Genomic DNA, 14,670 nt, shown 5'->3' with positions numbered 1-14,670 from the left:
AACCCGCCAAGGCCAAACCTAAGCAGGCATGGGCCGCAAGACAGGCCCCAAACAAGCCTGACAAGCCTTCCGCATGACGGGCCGGCACCCCCGCCGGGGGAGCCTCAGGTGGGGGGCAGGCTTCTCCTCTTCTCAAGCCAGTGGCTGTCCTCCACAAAGGATGCCTGGGTGAGGGAAGTAGTCTCTCGGGGCTACTCCATTGCGTTCAAAAGAACACCTCCCAAAAAATTCTTCTGCACCGGCCTCCCACACGATCCGGTAAAAGCAGACCATCTGCAAAGGATCTTGCAGTCCCTGTTAAAGTCTCTGGTCATTGTCCCCGTACCCCAACACCAGAGAGGACAAGGGTTTTATTCAACTCTCTTTCTTGTCCCAAAACCCAACGGGACATTCAGACCCATTCTGAACTTAAAGGCGCTAAACAAGTCAGTCAAGGTGTCCAAGTTCAGAATGGAGACGTTAAGATCCATAATCCTGGCGCTGGAGGAGGGGGATTACATGGTGTCCCTGGACATCCGAGATGCGTACCTGCATGTCCCCATCCTCCCAGCGCACCAAAAGTACCTGAGATTTGCCATCCTACACAGGCACTTTCAATTCAGGGCTCTGCCTTTTGGACTGGCCACTGCCCCAAGAATCTTCACGAAGATTATGGCAGTAATGGCCTCCCTCTTACACCAGCAGGGTATTCGAGTGTTCCCTTACCTGGACGACCTCTTGCTAGTCGCAAAGTCGCCAGACATCCTCCGGGCACACCTGCAAACGACAGTCACAACCTTGCAGGACCACGGTTGGCTCCTAAATTGGGAGAAGTCCACCCTGCTTCCCTCGCAGCGCATGCTGCACCTGGGAGCTCTGCTGGATACCAAGGCCCTCCGGCTCCTTCTCCCAGCAGACAAGAGTGCTGCCTTACACCAGCACATTCTCAAATTCCTCTCCAGCCCTCGGGTCTCGGTTCATTGGGCGATGAAAATCCTCGGTCGGATGGTGTCCACTTTCGACATGGTCGAGTGGGCCCAGTTCCACTCTCGCCCCCTTCAGAGTCTCATTTTGAAGAAGTGGGACGGTCAGACCCAACATATCAGGACCACCTTCTTCCAACTGTCTCAGGAAGTTCGGGAGTCCCTCCAGTGGTGGCTACTTCCGCAGCACCTGTTGACGGGTCGACTGTTCTGGTTCACAGAATGGTTAGTCCTTACAACCGACGCCAGCTTGCGGGGCTGGGGAGCGGTAGTAGAATCCCAGTCCTTGCAAGGCGTTTGGTCAACCCAGGAGTCCAGGTTGTCCATAAACGTCCTGGAATTGAGGGCAGCGTACAATGCACTGCTCGGAGCAAAGGACCTGGTCCAGGGCAGGCCAGTACAGATCAGGTCAGACAACGCCACGACGGTGGCGTACATAAACCGCCAAGGGGGCACCCGCAGCATGGCGGCCCTACGGGAAGTTTCAAGGATTCTTCAGTGGGCGGAGCAAAATCTCCTGGCACTCTCAGCAGTCTTTATCCCGGGTGTCCTGAACTGGGAAGCGGACTTCCTGAGCCGTCAGGACATCCATCCAGGGGAGTAGTCTCTCCACCCGGAGGTCTTTGCCTCTCTGACAGAGGAATGGGGCGTGCCGGACGTGGATCTCATGGCGTCCAGGCACAACCGCAAAGTGCAGAGGTTCGGCTCCAGGACAAAGGATCCTCTAGCCGACTTCACAGACGTTCTCACGGTCCCTTGGAAATTCCATCTCCCGTACGCGTTCCCTCCCATCAATATGATCCCACGGATCATCCGGAAATTCAAGGTGGAACGCGGGAACCTCATTCTGATAGCCCCATTCTGGCCACGCAGACCTTGGTTTGTGGACCTGCTACAAATGTCATACCAGCCCCACATTCCGTTGCCACCTCGGAAGGATCTGTTGGCACAGGGCCCCTGTCTGCATCCAGATCCCCACCGCCTGTCTTTAACGGCGTGGCGCTTGAAACTGCCTTAGTAAGGAAAAAGGGTTTCTCTTCCAGCGTGACTAGGACAATGATGCAGGCACGTAAACCATCATCGTCTAGAATTTATTACCGGATTTGGCACACGTTCTTCTCTTGGTGTACTTCCAACAAGTATAACCCCAAGGTGTTCAAAATAGCCAGGATCCTGGCTTTCCTGCAGAGAGGGCTAGATATGGGACTAAGGCGGGCGTCGCTAAAAGTCCAGGTGTCAGCCCTGTCTGTTTGGTTCCAGAGGAAGATCGCACTTCTACCAGATGTACACACTTTCTTTCAGGGGGTACTCCATGTGCAACCACCGTATACCCCTCCTACTATGCCTTGGGACCTTACCCTTGTGTTACAGGCAATGGCTAAGCCTCCCTTTGAGCCGTTAAGTTCAGTTGACCTTAAGTGGCTGACACTTAAGACAGTGTTTCTCCTGGCAATATCATCAGCCAGGAGGGTTTCCGATCTTTCCGCTCTGTGCTGGAAACCTCCCTTCCTTATCCTGCATGCAGATAGGGCAGTCCTGAGAACGAAACCTTCACACCTGCCTAAAGTCGTCTCTAGGTTTCATATGAACCAGGAAATTGTGGTTCCGGCCTTCGCATCAGAAAACTTATCACGACAGGAACGCCTTTTGGATGTAGTCAGGGCTCTGACTATATATGTGGAACGCACTAGGGCAGTCAGGAAGTCTGACGCTCTGTTCGTGTTGTACGGTTTCCACAAAAAGGGCTGGCCGGCTTCTAAGCAGACCGTTGCCCGTTGGATTCGGATGGTTATCCATCAGGTATATCAGCAGGCAAAGTTACCTATTCCTGTGTCCCTAAAAGCACATTCTACCAGGGCGGTAGGTCCGTCTTGGGCAGCAAGCAGAGGCGCTTCTGCCGAACAACTGTGCAGGGCTGCAACGTGGTCATCTGTCCATACTTTCACCCGATATTATGCTTTTGACACGTTCGCCTCCCAGGATGCTTCCTTTGGGCGTCGGGTTCTTCTGACCCCTCAGGCAAATTCCCACCCGTGAGTATACTGCTTGTGACATCCCCGATGTCCCCTGTGGGACCCATGGACCCTGAAAAGGAAAAGGAGAGTTATGGTAGACCTACCTTTGTTAACTCCCTTTCCTTGAAGTCCATGGGGACCACAGGGCGCCCCCCCTTTTAATTTGTTTCTGAGGGATTCCTTGAAGTGGTATTATGTGACCTGTACTGACCATGTTTGATCATGTATGTCTGTGTCTATGGGTATGTGTCCTATCCTTCTCTCCTCTCCGCTTCCTGCTTACGGCTTGTAACTAAAACTGGCTAGATGAGCCTGGAGGCGGGGCTGTAGGGGAGAGGGCCCGGGCATCCTGGGAAATCTTTAAAAGCTGCGCTGATTGGTGCCTCGGACCCCCTGGATCCACCTACAACCCCGATGTCCCCTGTGGTCCCCATGGACTTCAAGGAAAGGGAGTTAACAAAGGTAGGTCTACCATAACTCTCCTTTTTTTAACAATACATATAGATTTTATTGAAAAGGTATATATTTCATAAAAAGACATTATTTGAAGTGCACTTCTTGTTAATTCATGTACAATTAGCCATAACAAGACTAACAACATATAACATGTAATGCGGCGTATATCACTAATAAGAGGCTGGAAATAGCTCAAATTAAGATGTAACTTTTAATTTGTTCAAGGCAAGATCAAAGGCAGTATCCTTATAGTTACCAGTCCCGCACAAAGAATGTATTAACTCCGGTGGCTGCACATTGCTGTGCTGTCCTGGGTCTTTTTATCCAGTATAGGCAGTGTCCCAAAGTTTACCAGAGATGCGCTCTGGATGAATGGAGAATGAAGAGTCAATGACCACAGGGAGTTCACAGCCACAGCAAACAGCTTTGTGATAAGCAGCAAAATAGTTGGTGTGCGGATAACTGGAAATACAGCTCAAAACGTGTTTCTCCGCCTGTGATACACACCTCAACGGCTTCCTCAGAAGACTGTCAAAGTTTTGGATGAAGAGTCTAAGTTGCATAGTGGATGGAATAAGGAAAGTGGAATATCTAGCGTCTATAGACCTCAGAGATGCGTAATATCATGTGACGATAAACCTCATCAAGGGTATTTACAAAAGTATTGATTTTTGATTTCAGAGCTAAGAAAACAGAAAGTACAGATCTGGCCGTACCTGGACGACTTACTGATAATGGGTAAATCAGTGGAAGAAGTCGGAATATCAGCCTTAGGATAACATACTTACAGCAACATGGCTGGATCGTCAACACAGAGAAGAGTCTGTTACATCCAGTTCCTGGGGGGTTCGGAAAGACACCAAAAGATTCTCCATTGTTATTTCTCAAGAAAGATGTTTGAAGCTTCAGCGTCTGGCACAATTAGGTGTGCAGATGAAGAAGTTTCTTCTGTTACTCGCCCTTCAACTCTTGGGTATGATGGCCTCCTGTATTCACATAATACCCTGGGCCCAATGGAATATGAGGGCTCTTCAATGGCATCTTCTCCCATTTATATTAGGCAATGATCGTTAGATAATAAGTCTATGTTCCAGAGTAAAAAAAAAAAAAAAAAAGTCATTGGAATGGTTGACAAGCGATTTAGAGGTGAAGTTTTCCAGCCTGAAGAATCTGATCTTTCTTGTATTAACCACAGGTGCCAGTCTGGTAGGATGGGGGGCTCATATGTCTGGTCTGTCAGTTCAAAGATCCTGGTCCTGGTCGGAGAGTCAGAACTCATCAAATGTAAGAGAATTACAGGCAGTGTAGGAGGCAATGTGTTGTCTCAAAGAGAAGATACGAAAGTCCCACCTGAGGATCACGTCAGACAATGGAACCGTTGTCTCCCACATAAACCATCAAGGTTATACGAGGAGCAGGAAACTGATGACCCTGTCAGAGAAGAGCATGTTGTGGGCGGAGAAGAATCCTCTATCCATAGCAGCAGTATACAGTTGTGCTCAAGTTTACATACCCTAGCAGAATTTGTGATTTTCTGGCCATTTGTCAGGGAATATGAATGATAACATAAAATTTTCATTCACTCACAGTTAGTAGTTGGGTGAAGCCATTAATTGTCAAACAACTGTGTTTACTCTTTTTAAATCAATATGACAACAGAAACTACCCAAATGACCCCGATCAAAAGTTGACATACCCCAGTTCTTAATAACGTTTATTGCCTCCTATTACATCAATGACATCTTGAAATCTTTTGTGGCTCTTTATTTTTTCAGATGGTAAAGCTGCCCATTCTTCTTGGCAAAAAGCCTCCACTTCCTGTAAATTCTTTGGATGTCTTGCATGAACTGCACGTTTGAGATCTCCCCAGAGTGGCTCAATGATATTGAGGTCAGGAGACTGAGAGGGCCACTCCAGAACCTTCATTTTATTCTGCTGTTGCCAAAAACAGGTCGACTTGGCCTTGTGTTTTGGATCATTGTCGTGCTGGAACGTCCAAGTACATCCTATGTGCAGCTTTCGGGCTGATAAGTGCAAATGTTCCTCCAATATTTTCTGATAACATGCTGCAATCATTGCCATCCATTTTGACCAAGTTTCCAGCGCCTTTTGAAGCTCATCCCCAAAATATCAGCGATCCACCTCCGTGTTTCTCAGTAGGAATGGTGTACCTTTCATCATAGGCCTTGTTGACTTCTCTCTAAATGTAATGTTTATGGTTGTTGCCAAAGAGTTAAATTTTGGTCTCATCACTCCAAATGACTTTTTTCCAGAAGTTTTGAGGCTTGTCTCTGTGCTGTTTGTAGTGGGGAATGCTTTGTGGCATTTGCGTAGTAATGGCTTTCTTCTGGTGACTCGACCATGCAGCCCATTTTTCTTCAGATGCCTCCTTATTGTGCATCTTGAAACAACCACTCCACTTTTTTTTCCCTGTGTTTCAGCTGAAGTTATTTGTGGATTTTTCGGTACTTATATGTTAGTTTGGTGCCCATTATAGTTAGTACGCTCATACCCCCACCATCCATGTCAGCATGGAGTTTATTTTATATAGTGTGCCGAGCGCAGCGAGCCACCGAGCCCGAAGCGTGGCGAGGGGACACGGAAAACTAAGCAAATAGCTTAGTGGGTGCCCAACTAACATATAAGTACCGATTTTTCTTTGCATCCCGAACTATTTTCCTGGCAGTTGTGGCTGAAATTTTTGTTGGTCTACCTCAGGGGTGGGGAACCTTTTTTCTACCGAGGGCCATTTGGAAAATTTTAAAACCCTTCGGGGGCCATATAAAAATTATCAATTATCGGCATATACGCGTGGGCATTATACACAGGGCAGCGGCATATACATGTGGGCATTATACACAGGGCAGCGGCATATACGCGTGGGCATTATACACAGGGCAGCGGCATATACATGTGGGCATTATACACAGGGCAGCGGCATATACATGTGGGCATTATACACAGGGCAGCGGCATATACATGTGGGCATTATAAACACTGGCAGCGGCATATACATGTGGGCATTATACACACTGGCAGCGGCATATACATGTGGACATTATACACACTGGCAGCGGCATATACATGTGGGCATTATACACAGGGCACCGGCATATACATGTGGGCATAATACACAAGGGCAGCGGCATATACATGTGGGCATAATACACAAGGGCAGCGGCATATACATGTGGGCATTATACACACTGGCAGCGGAATATACATGTGGGCATTATACACAGGGCACCGGCATATACATGTGGGCATTATACACACTGACAGCGGCATATACATGTGGGCAATATACACACTGGCAGCGGCATATACATGTGGGCATTATACACAGGGCACCGGCATATACATGTGGGCATAATACACAAGGGCAGCGGCATATACATGTGGGCATTATACACAGGGCACCGGCATATACATGTGGGCATAATACACAAGGGCAGCGGCATATACATGTGGGCATTATACACACTGGCAGCGGAATATACATGTGGGCATTATACCCAGGGCACCGGCATATACATGTGGGCATTATACACACTGGCAGCGGCATATACATGTGGGCATTATACACACTGGCAGCGGCATATACATGTGGGCATTATACACAGGGCACCGGCATATACATGTGGGCATAATACACAAGGGCAGCGGCATATACATGTGGGCATTATACACACGGGCAGCGGCATATACTTGTGGGCATTATACACACGGGCAGCGACATAAAAAGTGACAGTGTGGAGGAAGGGGGGCTGTCACCCCCAAACAGGTTAATGTGATTATGTCTGATTATGAGAATCAGACATAATCACATTAACCTGTTTGGGGGTGAATCCAGGGGTAAATGACAACCCCTGGATGTGTCAGTCACTGCCTGGGAAGGGAGGGTGATTATCGCCCTATATTACAGCCGCCCGCCCGCCAATACTACAGAAGTATCATCTGCCCGCCGGCTGCCTACATTTCATACCAGCCGCCCGCCCGCTGTATCAGCCGCCCGCCCGCCTGTCTATATTAACAGCCGCCCGCCCTCCTATATTACATACCAGGCGCCGGGGATGGCTGCTGCTGCTGCTGCTGCCGCCGGGGAGATGTGTAGAAGACGCGCCCTCCAATCACAGTGGCTGTGGAGGGGATGCGCCGGCAGTGATTGGCGGGCGCGTCTTCTGCACATCTCCTCGGCGGCAGCAGCAGCAGCCATCCCCGGCGGCTGGTATGAAATGTAGGCAGCCGGCGGGCGGATGATACTTCTGTAGTATTGGCGGGCGGGCGGCTGTAATATAGGCAGGCGGGCGGGCCGGACAAACTGGGTGCGGGGGCCGTATCCGGCCCGCGGGCCGGAGGTTCCCCACCCCTGGTCTACCTGAACGTGATTTGGTTTGCACAGAATCCCTCATTTTCCACTTAGAGTTTGAACACTGCTGATTGACATTTTCAATTGCTTGGATATCTTTTTATATCCCTTTTCCTGTTTTATACAGTTCAATTACCTTTTCTCGCAGATCCTTTCACAATTCTTTTGCTTTCCCCATGACTCAGAATCTAGACACGTCAGTGCAGCACTGGATGAAAGATGCAAGGGTCTTTCAAGAGACCAGAAACTCACTGACCACACACACACACACACACACACACACACACACACACACACACACACACACGGTATGTAAACTTTTCTGATCAGGGTCATTTGGGTAGTTTCTGTTGTCATTATGATTTAAAAAGAGTAAACACAGTTGTTTGAGTTATCATTCATATTCTCTGACAAATGGCCAGAAAATCACAAATGTGGCTAGGGTTTGTAAACTTATGAGCACAACTGTATACACCGGGGCCAGAGAATTTAATAGCAGACTTCTTAAGTCGGAAGGAAATTTCCCCAGGAGAGTGGGAACTGAATGCTGAAGTTTTCATAAAAATTGTGACTCTCTTTCATCCATCCTGGTGACACATTTGCTGCCCAAAGTCAATCTTTCTTTTTTTCATTCCCATGCAGCAAATAATTTTTCCCTTGTGCAATTAAAACTCTTTTAAGGACATCATCATCATCCTTTCGGTACTTGCTTAGTTTCACAGCTGCAGCGGCCGTGCGTCTGAGTCCCCTTCCGGGGCTTGCTTCGCTCGCCCACGCTGCGGGCTCGCTGCGCTCGCCATGCTATCTAAAATCAACTCTATGCCAACGTGGATAGTAGGGGTATGAACTAAATAGGTTGGCATGGAGTTAATTTAGTTTATTTTAGATAGTTTGGTGAGCACCGTACCCGGAAGTTCACGGCGGCCATGCTGCCGCCGTGAAACTAAACAAGTACCATCCTTTGTTCCACCAAACCATTTGCTCTCAATGGACATCTCCGTTCTGTTGATTTACCTGCTCTATGCTATGCATTTTGGAAAAAACGTATACTAAATGATTAAGCTAATGTCAATCACTTGTATTTGTCTATATTGTTATTACTTTACCTTTTTGTTTCATTTTCATACTCTTTGTAACATTTATCCATGTGTGTGACATGATCTTAATAAAAATGACAATTACACAAAAAAAAAAAAAAAAGCTAAGTATGGGTATATGTAGAAAAATAACATGTCCCAAGGCCATACTGTTGATTATGTTTATATGTATACATTTATGCTAGAAATGGGCAAAGCGACTCGCTAAAGTGAGCAGGACTCAAACGATCGTTCAGTGAAAAGATCCGGTTCTTTTGGGAACCTCTCTGACTCACTTTGAACAAAAAAAAACATTTGAAATACAACTTTCATCTTCGTAAATTTCCCCCAATATATTAATTTGGTAAGCCGAATATATCAATTCAGCTAGTAACCAACAGAAGAACAGCTGAACACCAATAAGATCCCATATGCCGCCGGCCAGACCCACTTATCCGATAAAGCCGCTAAAATGATTATCCCCACATTGTCAAGCCTCAATATGTTCAACACCACACACACAAGTGTGTAAATTAAGCCAGACGAGAGGGGCCCGTTTGATACCAGACAATGATGTAGCACATGGCTGTTAGTGGTCCACTGGTGTGATAGAGGTGTGATACACCAGGAAGTAAAGCAAGTTGGAGACACAGATAGATGGAGCCCAGCTCACTGGAGTCCAGATGCACTAAGCTTTAAACGTGATAAAATGGAGAGTGATAAACCAGCAGCCAATCAGCTCCTACCTGACATGTCACAGACTGTGTTTTTGAAAAATGGCAGGCAGGTGGTTTATCCCTCTCCATTTTATCACGTTTGAAGCTTAGTGCATCTGGCCCATGATCTTTACTTCATAATCTGGTGCTGTCAAATGAAAGTTAAAAGTACTACACAGCCCAGCAAACACATATCTAATAAATGAAAAAAAAAAAAAAAACATGTGCACTGCCTAGCCAAAGTCTGTGTGTCTGTGAGTGAGAATGTGTGGTCCTCCTACACACACTTCTGTGAGCAGCAGCATCAAATCCTCTGCTGGGACCTGTGGTGCTTCCAGATTGTTCTGCAGCAGCCCTGCCCCTGTTGTGATGCAGCACTTAGCAACTCCGCCTCTAATGCAATGCTCTCTGGACTGAGTTAGTACAGCTCAGCTGCCACATGTGGCAATGTTGAGCACAGACATGGTGTCGATTGCACTCTGCGGAGCTGAACTACAGCCCTGAGTCAGTCAGTACACTCTAGCTACCATGTGTGGCATTGCTGTGCTCAGGCAAATGTGGCATTGTATGAAAATGAAACTAAAAGAATGACCATTCACCTTTTAAGGAGCAATGACTCGCTCTCTTTAAAGTGAGTCATTCAAAAGGAAACTCCTCCCGCACAGCCGACCCATCTCTAATTAACGCTATGAGAGGTCTTGTTGCCTTTTTCTTTGAACCAACCTTATATTTGGACCTTTTGTTAATTTGATTGGTATCTGCTGTTGTATGGGTAGCACTAAATTTTTATTTTATTTCCCCCCCTATAATAAAAAGGGTAGAGTAGAATATCATGACACTGTGCTGAATTAAATATCAGAAAAAAATCACACGAATCCATCAGTGCTTCAGTACAATGAACAATGTTAATCCTGTTTCTATTTTTATTTTATTTTTTAAATTCTATTGTTTTTCCTTTCACAGCCAGATGGGAAGCCGAAACAGCAGTTTGTTTGCCTGAATACACTAGAGGACACTCAGGCAGTCCGAGCCGTAGCTTTCCATCCCACTGGGTCACTCTATGCTGTGGGATCTAATTCCAAAACACTGAGAGTTTGTGCTTATCCTGATGTGTTAGACACAAGGTGAGGAAAAGCTGCATTGCCAGATTCTGTGAAAGATAAGATCTGGATCATTATGTTTATGATGAGATATTCTAGAGTATGCCACAGTTGTAATTATTATCTTCTTTTCCTCAGTGTTGCAAACAGACATACACAACCTGTGGTTCGGTTTAAGAGGAACAAGCATCACAAGGGTTCAATATACTGTGTGGCATGGAGTCCCTGTGGGCAACTTCTTGCTACAGGTTCTAATGACAAGTATGTCAAAGTACTGCCTTTCAATGCAGAGACCTGCAATGCAACTGGTAAGGGCAAATGCATTTTAGCACTTACACTTCAGAACTTAGTATTAAGTTTTGTGTCATTGTTACATGTTCCCTCTTCTGCAACAATTACAGTATTGTGTGATGCTAATTGAGCTGTAGAACATCCTTGCACTCATTTGTGCATCGTGACACGACCTGTACCCTCTTGTGTGCCACCTGGAATATATTGTACATCCTGATCCATTGTAAGCAAGTCTTGGTGTAGAATTGGGCACACTCGGGTTGTAAACTGCAAAGAGTGTAGAACATACCACACACATAATCCAAATAAATGGAGCAAACGGTTTCTCTGTAGTCAAACACAGCCCCGCAGGGTTTAATATAGCACTTAATGCAAATGCATCCCCTTCCTATTACATCATTCGATCTTTCATTTGTCGGACATGATTTGTTAAAGAAAAAGCCCTGTTAGTGAGACTCCACTTTATCTGGTGAATCAGGGATACGCTGTGTGTGTCCAAAACAGCACAATGGAGAGTAGTAGATTACTCTAAGGCAGGTATGTCCAAACTATGGCCCTCCAGATGTTGTGAAACTACAATTCCCATCATGCCTTGCCACAGTATTGCTATTTTGCTATTAGGGAATGCTAAAACGATTGCAAGGCATGCTGGGATGTATAGTTTCACAACAGCTGGAGGGCCATAGTTTGGACATGCCTGCTCTAAGGGGTATACTCAATGCTCTATAGCAAGATGCGACGGCAAGCTGTGGTACTCCTCCCTCCCCTATCACCTTCTTTCTCTCCCTCTGTTTGTTTGTATACTTTGTGTTTACGTCAGTATGAGAATGACCGGCAAGGCTGCTGGTAAGAGCTCTCAGAAATTTTTATCATGTAAAGCATGGGTCTTCAAACTGTGGCCCTCCAGATGTTGTGAAACGACATGTTCCAACATGCATTGCCACATGTTTTCCTATCAGAGCTTACCAAAACTGTCAGGGCATGCTGGGACATGTAGTTCCACAACATCTGGAGGGCCACTGTTTGAAGACTCATGTAAAGGATGTAAAATTAAGATTATACAGAGTCCTGAGGATCTCTTTCTTTATTGTGAGACTTGTACTGATTCTTCATTGCCTCTGGCGTTGGCTTGATAGGATGATACTCCTGGGTGGGTCTCCGCTTTCACTGAAGTTATGCCAGATTTGTCCTCTTAACTGTGGCTGCCAGAATGTCTAGATTCTAATGTACCCCATTCCCCCCGCCTGAACCATTGTGGGCTTGGGCTTTGGCTAAATTGGTGCAGGCCCTTACATCCGCTATGGGTTTGGTGAAGCCGTCTGCTTCAGTTATGCCCCATATGCGCTCAAAGTTGCTATACCCCAATGTAAACCTGCCTTCCAGTGTCCCCTATGGACTCTGAGAAAGGGATTTACCGGTAATTAAAAATATCCATAATTTTGCCTGTTTTTATCTCCTTATTTCACTTCTTATAGTCAGCCTGTTAGTTTGAATCACAAGAACACCAGTATTGCCTCCCATCCATGTAAGAAATGAAAGCATAGGAATGAGTTTATTACTTGCTGAAGTCCCTCACTGAAGTGTGTATGAAATACAATCGGACATATTTTTTTCCAATAGACCAATTTTTTGCAACAATAAAATGATCATAATGTAACAATTTATTATAGGCTTTTGTAAGATATGCCAGTAACTAGATAACTTTAATAAGATAAAACATTGATATTTATTAAGGGGCGTACCCACTATATTTTAATCTCTTGTCTCTTCAGGTCCAGACCTAGAATTCAGCATGCATGATGGTACGATTAGAGACTTGGCATTTATGGAGGGGCCGGAGAGTGGAGGTGCGATATTAATCAGTGCAGGAGCTGGAGACTGCAATATCTACACCACAGATTGTCAGCGTGGGCAAGGGCTCCATGCGTTAAGTGGTCACACAGGTAAGTCTTAGTAGAAATGTGGTAGAGAGGAATATAGTGCCATAAGTTAGAGCTACCCATTAGGTTAAAGTGGCCATGCTTATCTGGTTGCTATGGGTTACCATCTGCATCTGTTTTCATACAACTTACTAATATGCTTAGAATAATCGCTCCACTCTAGATTTGTATCAAATTATGTTATTTTACTCTTGTTACTGCATCCTATCTGTAGTTACTAATTAGGTTAATTTCTGTGATTAAATGGACTGTTTCTGTGACAGGGCATATACTGGCACTTTATACATGGAGTGGTTGGATGATTGCATCAGGGTCCCAAGACAAGACTGTGCGGTTTTGGGACCTACGGGTGCCCAGCTGTGTCCGTGTGATCGGAACTACATTCCATGGAACAGGTAAAGTGGCATTGAAAGAGACCGTCTCCGTCCGTCTGACCCTAACCTTTTATAAAATAACGTCAATGAAAGCCATGTGCAGGGTAAATACTGGCTGCTTTATTTCTACACCGGCAATGGACCATTTCTCCACCTGCAATTCAACATGTTTTTTTCCATTAAAGAAAAAACTTCTTTGCGATCAAGTCTGAATTAGGCCCTAAAACTCCCTGCTCCACTGGTAGGATTAACTCTTCCTTCCACCTCATTTCTTTGGCTGCCTCTCACGAGTCCTCTCTCCTGACCTGTAGTGTGAGTAATAATCTTTTTTTGACAAAGTAAACCGATATTGCTTTTCTTAGTAATATGCCGCTGTAGTGACGTTACATCATGCTAGTAAGCTGCATCATTAAGTGTCAGGGAGTGGCACAGTACTTTTGGATCGGTCTGCTATAGGAGACTGTACTCACTGACTAGTAGTCTCCTTGCTATGAGCTGACTAATGTAGCCACACACCACCTCTCTCCCAACTTTCTGGAATAACTACATATACTGTAATGTGTAATATGTTACTTGGGTGTAATTTGCTATAGGTTCATTTTTCAAGATGTTGGTATAGTTTGCAGGCAGCAGACATCAATATCCTTATACCCTGCAGTCTGTTCTGCACTCACCTGTATTTTAGTACTTCAGTAGTTCACATAAACCGTAAGTCAGCTGTCAGAGAGCCATACCGTTCTGTCACTTCCAACATTCAGCTCCTTTTCCAATCCTGCTGCTCCAACGTTTGTAATATGTCCGGGTTTAGAGACCATCTCGCATTGAATACAACCAAAACTGTAATTCACCCTCTTGTTATCTTTTGTTTTGGCTATTGAAACGTCCACTTCTCAAATATCCTTATTATGCTCTTTCTACATTAGCTGATTCTCATTGCTGCTGATTAATGCAATTCTCCTTTTTTATCATTTTTTATCATTTTAATTCTCCTTTTTTATCATTTTTTTTTTTTATCAGCCTCCTCCCTCTACCATTCTCCAGACTGGCTCCCTGTCGCACACGCATTTAATTTTAGACGGTACTTGTTTCCTAGCACGGTGCCTGCTATTTTAATTGTATCCATCGGGTCCTAAAAAATCGCGTCCATCGCATGCAACCAAATTGCATGCGATGCAATCGACGCGATTTTTTACATTGGAACCAATGTAAAATGGTCCCTGAGACTCAATTTTACATTGGGCCCAATGTTAAATGACCCCAATTTTCATTGTATACCCACCCTGATGGGTCAAACGCCCCCCCCCCCCATTGTTAACGCCACCCCACGATGAACGCCAACCCGAAGTGTGGCGAGCGGCGGCGGTACGTGTC

At 45.8% G+C, this 14,670-nt stretch overlaps 1 protein-coding gene across 4 annotated transcripts in view; it reads left to right on the top strand.

Annotated features, from left to right (window-relative positions):
- The window catches only part of WDR47 (WD repeat domain 47), a 61,350-nt gene that overhangs the window by 34,854 nt on the left and 11,826 nt on the right, over window positions 1-14,670 (top strand). For all 4 annotated transcript variants that reach the window (XM_083156852.1, XM_083156850.1, XM_083156849.1 and 1 more), the window contains 4 exons: window positions 10,558-10,718; window positions 10,833-11,002; window positions 12,758-12,928; window positions 13,189-13,320. In XM_083156852.1, the coding sequence (XP_083012978.1) occupies window positions 10,558-10,718; window positions 10,833-11,002; window positions 12,758-12,928; window positions 13,189-13,320 (634 nt within the window). The remainder of the gene's footprint in view (window positions 1-10,557; window positions 10,719-10,832; window positions 11,003-12,757; window positions 12,929-13,188; window positions 13,321-14,670) is intronic.

Source organism: Crinia signifera, chromosome 8, assembly GCF_055691185.1.
Source record: "Crinia signifera chromosome 8, ASM5569118v1, whole genome shotgun sequence".
NCBI classification, from domain to species: Eukaryota; Metazoa; Chordata; class Amphibia; order Anura; family Myobatrachidae; genus Crinia; species Crinia signifera.
Note: the sequence above shows the minus strand (reverse complement) of the source record. Positions and strands in the feature narration are given on the sequence as shown.